General features: G+C 46.4%; 1 protein-coding gene across 1 annotated transcript in view; it reads right to left on the bottom strand.

The window, feature by feature from the left end:
• Positions 1-8,444, bottom strand: part of LCA5L (lebercilin LCA5 like) — a 213,743-nt gene extending 205,299 nt beyond the window's left edge. The window contains exon 1 of the mRNA XM_030203831.1: positions 8,099-8,444. Within this exon, the coding sequence (XP_030059691.1) occupies positions 8,099-8,444 (346 nt within the window). The remainder of the gene's footprint in view (positions 1-8,098) is intronic.
• Positions 8,445-16,444: the final 8,000 nt, after the last annotated feature.

Genomic DNA, 16,444 nt, shown 5'->3' with positions numbered 1-16,444 from the left:
TCTTTAAAATGTTTTTTCTGAAAATAGTGATTTGGACATTTTGGAAAATAAAATGTCCAAATGTCACTTTTTGGAGGTTTTTCTATTTCAAAAATGAGCCCCATTGTGTATATGTTTTTTCAGAAAGCACTTGACAAAATACCTCATGAAAGACTCCTGGAAAAATTAACCAGCCAATATTCAGCCGGCAGCTGTGAATGTTTTGGGGTTTTTTTTAACGCTTACCGTTGCTAGCTAATTAAGAACTGGGCATTCAATGAACATAAGAATAGCCATACTGGGTCAGACCAATGGTCCATCTAACCCAGTATCCTGCTTCCAACAGTGGCCAATCCAGGTCATAAATATCTGGCAAAACCCCAAATAGTAGCAACATTCCTTACTACCAATCCCTGGGCAGGCAGTGGCTTCTCCCATGTCTATCTCAATAGCAAACTGTGAACTTTTCCTCCAGGAACTTGTCAAAACCATTTTTAAACCCAGGTATGCTAACCGCTGTTACCACTTCCTCTGGCAATGAGTTCCAGAGCTTAACTATTCTTTGAGTAAAAAAATATTTCATCCTATTTGTTTTAAAAGTATTTCCGTGTAATTTAGTTTAGTGTCCCCTGGTCTTTGTACTTTTTGAAAGTGTGAAAAATTGATTCACTTTTACCCATTCTACACCACTCAGGATTTTATAGATCTCAATCATATCCCCCCTCAGTCATCTCTTTTTCCAACCTGAAGAGCCCTAACTTCTTTAGCCTTTTCTCATATGAGAGGCGTTCCATCCCCTTTATCATTTTGGCTTTTCTTCAAACCTTTTCTAATTCTGTTATATCTTTTTTTAACGCAATACTCAAGGCCATGTGTGGGCACTGGCACTGAATATCTGGGTCTGACCGAACAGAAGGCAGCTGCTAGTACTTATGCAGGTTCTAGCTCATATTCAGCTGGGCACCTGCACCTGGCTGAATATTTACTGAGACGCTCATAAGGGTATCTGATCAGTTCTCCCCCCCCCCCCCCCCCGATTACAAACCCCTCCCTCCCTCCTCAAGAAAATTGGTTGCCCAATCAAGGACAGAGTACCGGGAGGCTACTGCTGGAGGTCATGGCAGTCATTTTGAATCTGGAGCCGCAGTGAGCAAGAGCAATTAGAGATTTGCTTCTGCCCTTTCTACCCTAGTCTATCAGGGATTGTAAAGGTAGGACCCAGGGGGGGCCTACAGGAAGTGAGGACTTGGGGGAGTCATTGGGGGAGGACCAATGTTCTTGGGGAGGGAAGGAGGGGGTCATAATTGGGGTGAGCCAATGCTTTTCAAAAGGGTGTAGGAGGGAGGGGAGACCACAGGACTCTTCAGTCCGCCATCTGGAAGTAATCTGGGCACTGGCCAATAGTCACTGATAGGGCCCAGATAGCTAAAAAGTCATGGGATAGTAGGCAATGTCCAGTTGTGGACTGTGACCTGAAAAAAAAGAGAGCAGGGTTAAATGGCCAATTTTTTCAATGGTGGAAGGTGAATAGTGTTGTACTCCTGAGAATTTGTACTGGGATCAGTCTTTTTTTACACATTTATAAATGATCTGAAAATGGGAATAATAAGTGAAGTAATCAAATCTGTAGATGTCATCAGATTATTCAAAGCTGTTAATATCACTGTGGATTGTGAAAAACTACAGAAGGATCTTGCAAGACTGGGAGACTGGGTATCCAAATGACAGGTGAAATTCAATGTGGACAAGTGCATAGGTAAGAATAACCCAAATTATCGCTACACAATGTTAGGTTCAACATTATGAGTCATGAATCAGACAAAGGATCTAATTGTCAATGTGAACAAAATATTGAAATCTCTTCAATGTGTGATGGCAGCCATAAAGCAAGCAGAATATTCATGTTTTCTTCCATAATTTTTTATATATCGTTTTATTACCCTGGCTCCTTTATTTCCTGTGCACTTGGTATGGCACTCCCTGAAGAACCCAGTCCCTCACCTTCTTGGGTGAAAGGCCATGGGATCTTTGACCCTTGGCCTTTCAAGAGGGAGATGTGTATTCCTTTCTCTGCATGGTCTGCAAGCTTGGCCTGCAAGCATTCAGATCAGCTGTCATGAGCATAAGTTTCGCTTCTCCCTACTGCCTGTACATTGAGTGCACAAGCTTTATTTTCCAGTAAATAGCAAATATTGTTATGCACTTCTGGTAAATCACGACAAGGAGAAACACATGAGGAACTGAAGCTATGCGGCCCATATATAGCAGACAAAATAAAATTGATATAACCTTGATGGTGAGTGAGACTGAGGACCAGGGGCGTAGCCAGACAACAGATTTTGGGTGGGCCTAGGCAAGAATTGGGTGGGCACCAAGTGTCCCCCCCTCAAAAAAAAAACATTTTCTCAGCTGCTGGGAACACGCTTCTTTCCACCTTGGCAGCAGGCATGCACTGAAAACAGCAGGTGCCGGTGTTGTGGAGAGTAGCATTTTCGTTACCATCAGGGGGAAATCTTCAGCTGGCAGACCTTGGGATTCCCACCAGTTACCACTAAACATGTGCTACTGTTGGGTGGGCCTGAGCCATAAATGGGTGGGCCCTGGCCCACCCAAGCCCACCTGTGGCTACGCCACTGCTGAGGACCCTCCAAAGAAGGAGATGTTCCTCCACAAATAAGTGTTTAGGGAAAAGTGAAGCCAGGTGTTTCATTGAACTTGTTTGTTTGCTGTTACTGTCTCTCTATTTCAAATGTTCAGCGCTGCGTGCGTCTGGTAGCGCTATATAAATGCTATTAGTAGTAGTAGTAGTATGGTGGGATCACGCGTTACTGATATGGGATTAACCAATGAGCACAAGTTGTGCATGTGAACAGAAGCAGGAGAGGATGGTAGAATAAGGGAAATGGCCATTTTTGTAGAATGAGAAAGAGTAACAGAATATAACCATATATTGTGAAGAATAAGGGGCTGTCCTATCCTGGGTAGGCCACTAGATGGCGCTGTTCCCATAGAAATGGGGGAAAATGTCCAGGATGAGTCACTAGAGGGAGCCAGTAGGGGAATGTCTAAATGGAGGTTACTAGGACCAAGGAGAGGCCTGGGCTGAAAACAGGTGTAGGTGGTTAGGGGCTGGGTCCTGCCTGGAATGAGGGGGAAGAGCCTAAAGGGGTGGAGAAGCTAATTAACAACCCTATACCTGCCTGTGTGGTCAAAGAGAAGAGAGGAGCTGGAGACCTGGCAGCTGGAGGAAGAAGATGCCCTGGAAGGTACTGGCTGAACTCTGTGGACTTATTGTGGACTGTGTGTAGATAGAGCTATTTATTAAGAACAAGGTGTTTATGCTGGAAGAAGGGGGCTCAGGGGGCTGGAATAAAGAGCTGCCTGATGAATATGCTGTTGTTGAGAACGGTCTAATCTACATCTAATTTGCATATTAATACAAGATAAAGAAACCAGGTTATAGTTCCTGAGGAGTGCAGAGGACAGCACAGGAAGGCCTGAGGAGTGACCCAGGAACAAAGGGTGCATCCCAGAAGGACCGGCAGCAGTTGGAGGGCAGAAGGAACAAGGTCACCCTGAGTGAACAAGGGACCTAGGATCCTGAAGGTTGGTGTGTTCAGGGTGCTGGGAGGAGACCGGCTGAAGTCCTGCTCAGGAGCCACAGGCCAGTGAGGCCTGATGGAGAGCGGGAGGAGAAGCCTTGTCATAACAATATGTATATTGAAAGAAAACAGGAAAATCCTTATATGAACAATAAGTTAGAATAGAAGAAAATCACATGATTTAGAAGAAATGAAACTTATAACAGTATTTAAGTGCAGAATGAAAAAGCTTTGCTGAGCAGATTTTGCTATTCAGGCTGAGCGTCTGGTTTTCTGGGTGACAAACTGCTCCAGAGGGAACAATCACTTTTGTAATGATTTAGAGAAATACCAACAAAGATTTTACTTGGTTGCGCCTGAACTAAGTCTGATTGTCTGTCTTATTCCAGCCAAGGAGTTTATCTCCGAGGGCTGAAATGTCTTCCCCTCCCAAGGGGCAAGGGACCGGGAAGACTACACAAAATAATAAAGAGGATTGAACAACTCTTCTATAAAGAAAGGCTAAAGAGGTTATTTTTATTTATTTATTTGTTACATTTGTATCCCACATTTTCCCACCTATTTGCAGGCTCAATGTGGCTTACATAATACCGTTACGGCGTTTGCCAGTTCCGGTATGAACAAATACAAGGTGATATTGTGGTAGAATAGGTTTATGTATGGTAAGTGTTCATGTATGGTAAGTATAGTGGGGGAACTTAGGGAAGGAAGAGGAAGAGATAGAAATGTCCATTTCGGTCTTTGGTTTCATTGTGTCGCAGGTGTCCAGGTTTTTATGTTGGGTCGGTGGGGTATGCCTTTCTGAACAGGTTGGTTTTTAGTAGTTAACGGAAATTTAGGTGATCAGACATAGTTCTTACTGCTTTTGGCAGTGTGTTCCATAGTTGTGCGCTTATATAAGAAAAGCTGGATTCGTAAGTTGATTTATATTTGAGTCCTTTGGTGCTTGGGTAATGGAGATTTAAGTATGATCGTGTTGATCTTGTAGTGTTTCTGTTTGGCAGGTCTGTGAGGTCTGTCATGTATCCTGGGGCTTCGTCGTAAATTATTTTATGGACTATTGTACGGATTTTGAAAGCAATGCGTTCTTTAATTGGGAGCCAGTGCAGTTTTTCACGGAGGGGTTTGGCACTTTCAAAACACATTTTCCAAATATAAGCCTGGCTGCTGTGTTTTGGTTTTGGGCGGTCTGAAGTTTCTTTATGATTTGTTCTTTGCAGCCCGCATAAATTCCATTGCAATAGTCTGCATGGCTTAGTACTATTGATTGTATCAGGTTGCGAAATATATCCCTCGGGAAGAATGGCTTCACACGTTTGAGTGTCCACATTGAGCAAAACATTTTCTTTATTGAAGATTTCACTTGGTTCTCTAGTGAGAGGTTCCAGTCGATTGTTACTCCGAGAATTTTCAGGCTATCTGAGATTGGGAGGGTGCAACCTGGGGTGTTAATGTTTGTGGGTTTGTATGAGTTGTATTGGGACGAGATGATGAGGCAGTGTGTTTTTTCCATGTTGACTTTTAGTTGGAATGCGTTTGCCCATTAGTTCATGATGTTTAGGCTGAGCTTGATTTCATTGGTGATTTCTGCCAGATCATGTTTGTAGGGGCTATATATTGTAACATCATCAGTGTAGATGAATGGGTTAAGACCTTGGATGGATAAGGCCTTGGCTAGTGGAGTCATCATGATGTTGAAAAGGATCGGTGATAATGGTGATCCTTGCTGTACTCCGCAGTCTGGTTTCCAAGGTGATGATATGTTTGTTCTAGATTTCACTTGATATGTTCTGGTGGTTAGGAATCCCTTGACCCATTTGAAAGTGTTTGCACAGATTCCGAAGTAATCTAGGAGTCTTAGTAGCATATTATGGTTGACCATGTTGAACGCACTGGACATGTCAAATTGGAGAAGAAGAATGCTTTTACCTATTGCTATTTCCTGCTTGAAGTTTGCTAGGAGAGTAAGTAGCACTGTTTCGGTACTGTGTAAGGGGCGAAATACTGATTGTGAGTCGTGTAGAATTGTAAATTTGTATTCATTAAGTTGTTTGGTTACCAGTCCTTCTATTAGTTTGACTACCAGTGGGATAGATGCTACTGGGCAGTAGTTGGTGATGTCATTTGTTTGTTTCTTGGTATCTTTAGATAATGGGGTGAGTAGGATACTGCCCTTTTCGTTAGGGAGTTTGGGAAGCTCGCCAGGTGCCCTTGGCCTGGATTGGCCGCTGTCGTGGACAGGATGCTGGGCTCGATGGACCCTTGGTCTTTTCCCAGTGTGGCATTACTTATGTATCTTGTTGAAGCATGAAGTTTAAGTGGGATGTCAGGTCTGTTATGAAGCGGTGGGGGGGCAGATTTTATTAGATAGCTGGGGCAGGTGTCCAGTTGACAGTGGCTGTTGGAGTACCTATTGATCGCCTGGGTAACTGTATCGGCGGTGAGAAAAGCTAATTTTGACCAGATTTGGTCCGCTGGGTATTCACCAGGGGTTGGGTCTAATCCGTTGATGAAGTTTTCAATATCCGTGTTGTCCTGAGGTAAAGCTTTGCGTAGGTTTATAATTTTTTTGTTGAAGTATTTAGCAAGGTTGTATGCAGATGGGAGGTCAGTATTGTTTGTGGTGACCGGTGTTGTGTCTAGTAGTTTATTCATGAGATGGTATAATTTCTTCGTATTTTTGTAGTCCGGTCCTATTTTAGTTTTGAAGAATGGTCTTTTGGTCTGTCTTATTGAGTATTTGTATTTCCTTTGTATTTGTTTCCATGCGTTGAGTGTATGTTCATCTTTTATTTTTTTTCCATGTCTGTTCCATTTTCCTGGATTGAGTTTTAATTTTTTTCAATTCTTCATTGTACCACGGTATCATGTTGTGTCTGTGTGAGGTTCTTGTTCATAGGGGTGCTATTTCATCTAGTATGTGTCTGCATCTTTTGTCCCATTCTGAGAGGTAATATATGGAGTTAGGCCTCTTCAAACGGAAGAATGCTGGCTGGGGGGAAATATGATAAAGGTCTACAAAATCCTGAGTGGAACAGGCTAAATGTACATCGATTGTTTTCTCTTTCAAAAAATACAAAGACTAGGGAACAAGTCATGAATTTACAAAGTAGTACAATTAAACCAATAGTAGGAAATATTTTTTCACTCGACACATAGTTAAGTTTTGGAACCCACTGGAAGATGTAGTAAAATCAGTTTGCATAGCTGAGTTTAAAAAAAGGTTTGGACAAATTCCTGGAGAAAGTGTCAATAAACTTATTAAGGTAGACCTGGGGCTTTCTTGGGGTAAGTATAATGGAATTTTGGGATTCTGCCAGGTACATGTGACCTTTATTGAGCACATTTGAAAACAGGATATTGGGCTAAATAGACCTTTGGTGTAACCTTGTATGGCAATTTTTATATTCTAATGAATGCACAGGAGGCAGGCCTCTTTGAACAGAAAGGAAATTTTGGAACATGGCGTTATAGGATTTGGCAAGAGCACAGCCACATGTAGGTCTGGAGGGGCACAGACTGCTCCACTTTCACCTCAAGCCCCTCTTATTTCCTCAGCCCAATAATGGTTAGTACAGGCAACCATGAATAATGGGAATGCCAAAGCCCCACCAGCAAAAGAGATCCAGGAGCCTCTCTACCTTTCACAATATTCGGCTAGCACAAAGAACACATTAAAATCTCATCGGTAGCATGTCTCATTCATTCAGATCATGAACAGGATGTGCGATCCACAAGGTTTTAACTTGCACACAGTGCTGGCGAAACATGGGAGAAAGAAGAGCGGCAGGGCTGGATTTCCAACATTATCAGCAGGAACAGATGGTAGGTGTGAATGGAAGATGCTGGAAGCTGGCTAGAGAGAGGAGGAAACACCGTGGCAGATTTTCTGGAGGGAAAGGAGAGGACAGAGGATGAGGAAAAGGGATAGGTGTGGATGGGGGAGGGAGAGGAGGAGAGATCGGACTCTGAATTTATACTTTTAAAACTACTCATTCTAAGGCATTATTTGTTGCTAAAAGTACAACTATCAGGGTTCAGACTTATATGTCTAGTGCCACACTTGTTAAACTTGCCCCCTTCTAAAAAAAAAACGTCAGTTCTGGTTACACCACTGGGATCAGACAGGAGAAGGAACTATCTCTTTACATAAAGGGTGGTTAGATGCATGAAACAGCCTCTTAGCAGAGGTGATGGAAAACAAAAACAGTCTCTGAAGAAAGCATAGGACAAGCACAGAGATCTCTAATTAGATGAAGGGATTGTAAAGCTGAGAAGTTGATGTACATGGGCAGACTGGATAGGCTATGTGGTCTTTATCTGATGTTACTTTCTGTTTAATACAAGTTTCAAAGGGAATACCTTAGAAATCATTTTAGAAGTACAGTTTTGTATGTATATCCAATTCTGTGTACTTTTGGAAATCAGTTTTATTTTAAACATGAGGCAGTCAGGAATTAACACCTTTAAGACAAACGCTACATATAAAAATGACTGAACATTTTGATTTCTCATACCTTTAGCTTTAAAGGAATACACATTTTTCTTCTCTTGGATTTTCTTCTTTGTAACTCCTGTTTCTCCTATGAAAGTGGAAGCTGTAGATAATTCTGAAATATCCTCATTGCTATACTCATCGGAAGGGGCAGGAGATGAACATTTGCTTCCAGACTGACCACTGTGATTTTTATCATTTTGCGTGTCAATGCTATGGTCATCAGTGCTTCTGATGCTGCTGCCATTCCAAGAAGAATCTTCAGTTTCTCTCTTTCCTACATTATTTGATAAAGTTTTGTCTTCTTGCACTTCCATACAGATTAAACTTCTGCCCAAGGTTATGTTCGACGTATTAGTCAGAGACATAATTATTAGAATCCCGCAACCTATAATAAGTCAGACTATCATTATCCAGTCCTCCTATTTCATAAAACAATATATATTTTTCTCCATATCCTACCTTACCCTCCCCAAATTTATTATTTACAAGTGTACATGCAATATATAATACAGTACTAAGACATATGTCATAGGGATGTTTCATAGGGAAAGGAGATCAAGGTGGGGGTGTTCGCTGGGAGTGATGGGGGAGGCTGCCCTTGTTGTGGGAACTTGGAAAGAGGGAATTGCAAACTTATGATGTTGGGCAATTTGGAGGAGAGGGGATGGTGAAATGTTTTCATACCTGTTAATTTCCTTTCCTTTGAGTCCTGCTAGGCAAGTCCAGACTAATGGGTTGAGTCCCCTTACAAGCTGATGCAGGTAGAGATACCCCACAGCTCCATGGTGGTGGATGCCGCGCTCAAAAGGCCAGGAGTTCTAGGGACTATACCTCGGCTCCCCCAGGTAGAGAAGCTAGAGCCCTGGACTCTTTTGGGAGGAAGATTTATCAGGCTGCTATGCTCATCGCCTGTATTCAGTCTTACCAGCTCTTCACGAGCGTCTACTTGCAGAACTCGATGAGGCAGCTGTCCAACTTGGTTGACACAATTCCTCTGGAGCAGGCCAAGCCTTTTTGCCAGCTGGTCAAGCAGCACAAGGCGTGTCACAAGTTCTTGACCACAGGCCAGGGGCATAGCCAGACACCCAATTTTGGGTGGGCCTGGGCCTAAGATGGGTGGGCAGAAGAACCTTGCCCCATCCCACAGGTGATTTGGTCTCGCCTTCTCTCGCCTGCATGCCATATGGTCTCTCAAACATCCCCCCTCTCCCGTATACCTTTTAAATAGCAGATTTTCACCAGCAGCGAGCAGCAACTAATACACACTGCTCATATTGGCCCCACACCCTTCCCTCTGATGCAACTTCCTGTTTCCGCCTAGGCAGAAATACCAGAGGGAAGGCTGTGGGGCTGGTGCAAGCAGTATGTATGTCACTGCTCACTGCAGGCGAAGATCTGCTACTTACAAGGTATGCAGGAGGGACATTTGATGGGCGTTTTTGACTGGTGTGGCTTGGGGGTCCCTGCCAGCCACATCATATGTATGCTGCTACTGGGTGGGCCTGAACCCAAAGTGGGTGGGCCTGGGCCCACCCAAGCCCACCCTTGGCTACGCCACTGCCACGGGCACTTACGAAACTTTTCACATGGCATCCAGAACCTCTGCAAAAGGTATAGCAATGCGCAGACTCTCATGGCTGCATGTTTCTGACCTGGAACATTCGGTCCAGCAGAGAAATGGCAGACCCCCCTTGACAGGGGGATAATCTTTTCAGACAGAAGGTCGAACAGGTCGCTGACCAGATAAAAAAGCACACTGAGGCTATGTCTTCTCTCTCCCGCCAGACGTCTTCTGCAGCCACCTTCTCATCCAGGAGGTACTTTGGTAGGTCATGGAGTGCTCCCTATACCTATGCTAGGCGTAGGTACGCTCCTGTGGCTCACTAGCCTGCACAGGCTCAGCCCCAGCATGCTCATTCTTGTCAACAGCATGCTTCTTCGTGAGCGCTGTCAAAGGAGCTGTCAGTTGCGAATAGTGAGGAATAAATTGACGGTAGTAATTCGCAAACCATAGGAACCGTTGCAGCGCCTTCAGGCCCTGGGGTTGAGGCCACTCCCGGATAGCACGAAGTTTATCTGGATCCATTTGCAGACCCCCTGGTAACAGAATATGTCCTAGGAAAGGCAGAGACTGCTGATGAAAAGAGCATTTGCTGAGCTTGGCAAACAAGCGGAATTGTCGTAAACGCTGAAGAACAGTTCGAACGTGGGTCACATGCTCCATGGGATCTTTGGAGAAGATCAGGATGTAATCCAAGTAAACAATTACCGTAGCATACAGCAGGTCCTCGAGAGTGAAGTTTATGAACCTTTGGAACACTGCGGGAGCGTTGCACAAGCCGAAAGGCATCACCCGATATTCGAAATGCCCCTCATGTGTATTAAATGCAGTTTTCCATTCGTCCCCCTGCCGGATACGGACCAAGTTGTAGGCCCCACGGAGATCCAACTTGGTGAAGATTTGGGCCCCCTGCAACCGATCAAACAACTCTGGGATAAGGGGCAGAGGGTATCGGTCCTTCACGGTGATGGCATTTAGGCCCCGGTAGTCAATACAGGGCCTCAAGGAGCCATCTTTCTTGGTCACGAAAAAGAATCCTGCCCCGGCAGGGGACGTAGAGGGACGGATGAACCCTTTCTGGAGATTCTCCCGGATATAGGCTTGCATTACCTTAGATTCCTCCCGGGACAGTGTATAGAGACGGCCCCGCGGTGGCATCTTGTCAGCCATCAAATTAATAGCACAATCAAAGGACCGATGTGGCGGTAGCACATCCGCTTCCACGGGACTAAATACATCTGCGAACTCCCGGTACTCCTCCGGCAGAGTAGCTTGACAGGCTGACACAGTTCTAGGGGTAGCTACTACCGCGGGACAGCTGGATTCCCGGCCCTTCAAACAGGCCTCAATGCAGGCGCCACCCCAGGCCTGAATCTTCCCTAAAGTCCAATCTATTACTGGGGTGTGGCGCCGTAACCAGGGCAGGCCCAGAACCACAGGATGAATGGTGCGGGGTAAGATCAGAAATTGAGCCTCCTCACGGTGATCCTCCCCCACCTGAAGCCCCAAAAATGGAGTCACCTCTGTGATAGGCTGGGGTAACGCAGTACCCTGGATGGATGTCACTTGCAGCGCAGGTCGGTAGGGCAGTGTGGGCCATTCCATCTGCTGCAAGAGTTCCTGGCAAATGAAATTTCCCCCGGCCCCTGAATCCAAGAGGGCACGGGTGTGAACCATCGTCTCCTGCCACCGCAAAGTTACCGGAAGTGTTATCAGATGATCAGGTAGAGTGCCCCAAGACCCCTCCCCTCAGGGCGCCTTGGGAGTGGCGTTTCCCGGCCGTGCGGGGCAAGTGCGAATGAAATGACCCGCCTCGCCGCAATACAGGCAAAGACCGCCCCGCAAACGTTGAGTCCTCTCCGACGGAGTCAGTCGCTGGCGGCCGATAACCATAGGTTCTTCGGAGGTCTCCCTAAGTTCTCGGGAGCCACGGCGGGGGGACGGTCCCTGACCAGACCGAGACACACCCCTGGGTCCCTTCCGCCGGTCCGCTCGAGCTCTAGCCCTCTCCTGGAAACGGGTATCAACCCGGACACAGAGCGAGATCAGGGCATCCAATTGCCCCGGGACCTCCCGGCCAGCCAGCTCATCCTTGATTCGATCCTGAAGTCCCTCCAGGAAGATTGCAGATAAGGACTCCTGATTCCAGCGCAACTCGGTTGCCAAAGTCCGAAATCGAATAGCATAGTCTGCCACGGTCCCTTCGCCCTGTTGAATCCGCAGCAGTTCGGACGCGGCGGAAGACGGCCTTCCTGGGAGGTCAAACACCATGCGGAAGCGGCGTTGGAACTCTGCATAGATGTCCAAGAGCGGATCCTGTTGTTCACATAACGGGGACGCCCAGGCCAGGGCCCGTCCCGTAAGCAAGGAAATAACATAGGCCACTTTTATCTGGTCTGATGCAAAAGCCTCTGGTTGCATCTTGAAGTATAAGTTGCACTAGTTGAGGAAACCCCGGCAGCTTCCGGGAACACCATCAAATCGTGCAGGCTCAGGGAACTGAGGTCCCGGGAAGGACCCTCCCGGACGGGGAGCCGCTATGGCGCCCTGGACCGCAGCGGCCTGGTTCTGTACCTGGACCGAAGATAGCTGAGAGCATACGTTCTGTAGGGCCCCCGACAGGGCGTTCAACTGCTCCTGCTGCTGCTGGAGAACTTTAGCCAGGTCCCGCAGGTCAGGTTGCATAGGCGAGCTCATGGCTTCAGGTTCCTGTCTTGTCCACAAGGAGGGTGAGCCCTTAGGTCCTGTAAGGCCCTGAAGGACCTCAAAGGACAGCCGTGCAACCCCAAGTCTTCACCCGCGGCGACCGCCGTTCACCAAGGGTTGAGCCCCCAGCTGCAGGCGGTCAACGGGACTTCAGGAACCGCGGGGTTGACGGACTGACCTGGACTGGAACCGGGAGAGAAACGGGCAGGTGGAATAGAGATGTCCACAAATGGGCAGCAGATCAGGGCAGGCAGCTAACAGCGTAGTCGGAGTCAGGCAAGAGGTCAAGGCAGGCGGCTAGTAGAGATAACCAGGAAACAGTCCAAAGTCCAAAATCAGCAACACCAGGAAAACGACGAAACACAGGAACCACGGAGATTGGCCTCGGGAACAGAACCTGAAGCAAAGTTCTAGCTCAGTTCCCTTCCTTAAATACAGTACCACATCAGCCACCCCGCCCCCGTAGGTACAGCCGACCAATCCGGACCTGGGTATCGGCAGAGCCCCTCTGATTGGCTCTGTCCGATTCCCCAGGCGGGACCACCAACTTGGCCTCCCAATCCGGCACCTCAGAGGCGGAGCTCCGGGCCCTCCCGCCCGGGAGAGAAGAAGACGCCGGCCATCGCGCCTCGGCGCCGCCTCTTTCGGCGGCGCAAACATAGCCCTCACAGCCAGCGACCGAGAGACCGGCGGCCGCAGTCGCCGGCCTCCGGCCTCGGTCCTGGACGGAACGGCCATCACTGCGGCGACCCCCGGCTCCCCGCCGTGGCCTCTGGACCGCTACCCCTCGCCGCGGAGGACGCTGGCTTCCGCCCCCCCCCCCCCCGCAGCGGAGGAGCCGGAAGGAGCGATGGACGCGACAGTTACACCCATGGATTGACTTCACATGAGATCTGCTCAATGGACCCTAGCTTCTCAGTGGTATCAAGCCATGGGGATTCTAGAAGAAGTCATCCTACTGTCCACGGTGCTTATACGCTCCCTTCAGTGGTGGACAATTCAATCCAATCTGACCTTGGGACTACCATTCCAAATTCCTCAGCATCTCTTCTGGGGTGCTTGAAGACTTTTCTTTTTCAGTAGGCTTTTAATGGAATTTCAAAGTGATTTTTATCCTGGAACATTTTACTGGATGATATATTATGAATTAGCATCCAAACAGTTTGTCTTTTTATTTTATGTATTGTGGGTTTAGTGATTTGATGTTTTATGTGTTTTATTGTGCATGTACAATTGTTCCCCACCAAGAATGGTAGATTACCTGGGCTATAAATTTTCAAATAAATAAATGATTAATATTGTTTTATATGGGCAAATAATGCCTGCAGAATTTTGTAGAAAGTGAAGATACTTACCTGTAGCAGGGATTATCCATGGGCAGCAGGCCATTCATTCTCACGAATGACATCATCCACATTGCCCGGTGTGGAGCATTAAAAAATTAAAATTTCTTTAACAGCGTCCCCAGTGTGCATGCTTGAGTGCCTTTCCGCCTGCCATTAGAGCGCAGTACCAGAAGTATAATAATATAGCATGGAAGGGGATGGGCCCTGACATCTTCATTGCACTGACCAACCCTGAGCCAGAGAGGCGAGACCACTATCCCTGCCTCCACACCTGGATCCATGAAAGGGCTGAGTATGCTGATACAAACGAGACTGCTGAAAGCCAGTGCCTCTACTCATGAAACTACTTTGAATCACACCTCGACCTTTCACAAAACCATGGCCGAACAATTTCAGCTGATCCTCCAGAAGACGAGGCACCTTAGGATCCCCTAAACTCTTCATCAACATCCAACTCATCATCAAACAACAAAGGACCCCAAAAGGGGAATTTACTCAATTTGGCCTTCAAAACCGTGTTCGCCGACCAACCCCGAAGCCAGAGAGATCTATGAGCTGCCACCCCTAAGGCCATAGACTTAGCCGATGCTCTAAGCAAATCATACAAGACATCAGACAAGAAGGCTGATTCCATTTCAATCTTAGCCACTTTCCGATCCACCAGGGAAAAATCGTCAGAGGCCTTGTCCAACATCCTCTCAGACCACCGGAAACATGACTGGGCCATTAAGCCACCGCAAATGGCCGCCTGCACTGACAAGACCGAAACATTGAAACAATGCTTCAGAAGTGTCTCCATACGGCAATCCTGAGGGTCCCTGAGAGCCGTGTCTCCATCTACCAGCCCCATAGTCTTCTTGGTAACCACCGAGACTACAGCATCAACGATTGGGGGCTTGTTACTCCTTATCCTGATCCAGCACTGGATAAAGCCTAATCATGGGCCTAACCAACCGGAAAGGCCATCCAGAACGTCCCATTGGGCTTTTCTCTGATGTCCTTATGCATGGAAAAGGACTTACCTGACCTGTGAATCCCCTTCACCAAGGGGTCCACCTTACGGGTCACCAGAGCCTCCTGCTCCTCCTCAAAATTAAGAGTCGAGGACAACAAAGAAATAAGCTCCTACAAGTCCTCTTTATAAAAGACCCATATGACCAAGAGGTTGTCACCAAGAGACAACGCATCTAAAGAAGGAATCCATTTCTCCTCACCGAGAAACTCCCCGTCTCCAAAATCCTGCTGTTTGAAGTATCCCCAAGGGACTCCTGCTCTTCCCAAAATATCCTGGGCTGCTTGGAGCCTGACATGAACCCCTAGAAAGCCCAGGTTCCACCTCATACAGGGAATTGGACTGCTTTAATAAAAACGCCTTATATATACCCAGGACAAACTTCGGAGGAAATCCCCCCCTTGGGGAGTCCTCTCTGCAACTGAACATGCTCCTTCTGCACTACAGGGGCCTGCCTCACGAGCCACACAGACTGCTCCTCTACCACAGACTGCGCTTTCAATATGTCAGAGTTTTCTGCCAAATCCATTCTCACTCTGCTACCTGTACCCGACTCCACAACTGTAGCCGCTACCATGGCACCCGCCACACTGCACCATCAAATCAGCTGACTCTGCCGCTGGGCAGATTTTAAACATTCCAGTGGTGGAAAGATCCCACTGCTGGCAAACGGAGTACCTACTCAACTTTTGCGCCATAGCGGTTACCAGCTACATGCCCGAGACTTTGCGGGGTGACAGCCACAAACCTTAGCAGAAGACTGGATCTATGATTTGTGCATCTTTTTTTAAACACTGCACACTTCTGTTTGTTTTCCATGTGCATAACAGTGGCTGTTCCCCGTGGCTCTACTGAGGCAGTGGGCAAAAGAAATTGAATAATTCTGAGAAATCATATGAAGGGTTAATTTTGTTTAAAGGTGCTCAGATATTATTTTAAATTCTCAGTTCTGCTAGCAAGTGAAGGAATGTCATCTGGTTTAGGTTATTTACGTTTGCCGAGCTAAGGTTAGGAAAGGTCAGTGAGAAATGAAACTCTGTCCCTTGTGAATTGCCAATGCTAGCTGGCACAGCTGTAAACTATTATGAATGAATAAAGGAATGAGCCAGACATATGATTAATTGTAGTTTAAAATGCTTAGATAGAAAATACTATTTAGAGAGAGAGAGGCAATAGATTAGTATTTACAAGTTTTTGATATTTAGAATATGTGTTATAAGGATGCTTACTTTAGAATATGTTGTATTCTGTGTAAATTAATAAGGTTTGTGTCTGTGTAGAATATCTGTTAAAGTCTGTATTACTCTTTGTCTGCTGTTTAAGACTGCAGTTGAGGAGATCAACATGTGGTTTGACTTAGCCATAGTTCTGGCTGGTTCAATGTATAAGCTGATAGGTGAAAAAGGTCAGAACTAGTCAGCTCTCTTCTCCTTGATTAATTGTAGGTAAAATGTAGAAATGGTCTTGGAAGTAATAACCTGATATGAATGCCATTAAGTAAGATTGGCTTTTGACCCCTTTAATGAATGCCAGAGTTTAGTTAGCAGTTAGTACTAGGAATATGAGAAATCAATCATAATAACATGTAAGAGACTGGAGACCAAATGTCTGGCTTGAGGGGCCCCAGGTCAGAGGTCAGTTTAGGATGTCTGGAACCTATGTAACTGATATTTCAAAAGTAATGATTGGTTGAGGCAAGGTAGCCAATCTAATTCCTTAACCAATTGGGAGTAAAGGGGG

Source organism: Microcaecilia unicolor, chromosome 5, assembly GCF_901765095.1.
Source record: "Microcaecilia unicolor chromosome 5, aMicUni1.1, whole genome shotgun sequence".
Taxonomy (NCBI): Eukaryota; Metazoa; Chordata; class Amphibia; order Gymnophiona; family Siphonopidae; genus Microcaecilia; species Microcaecilia unicolor.
Note: the sequence above shows the minus strand (reverse complement) of the source record. Positions and strands in the feature narration are given on the sequence as shown.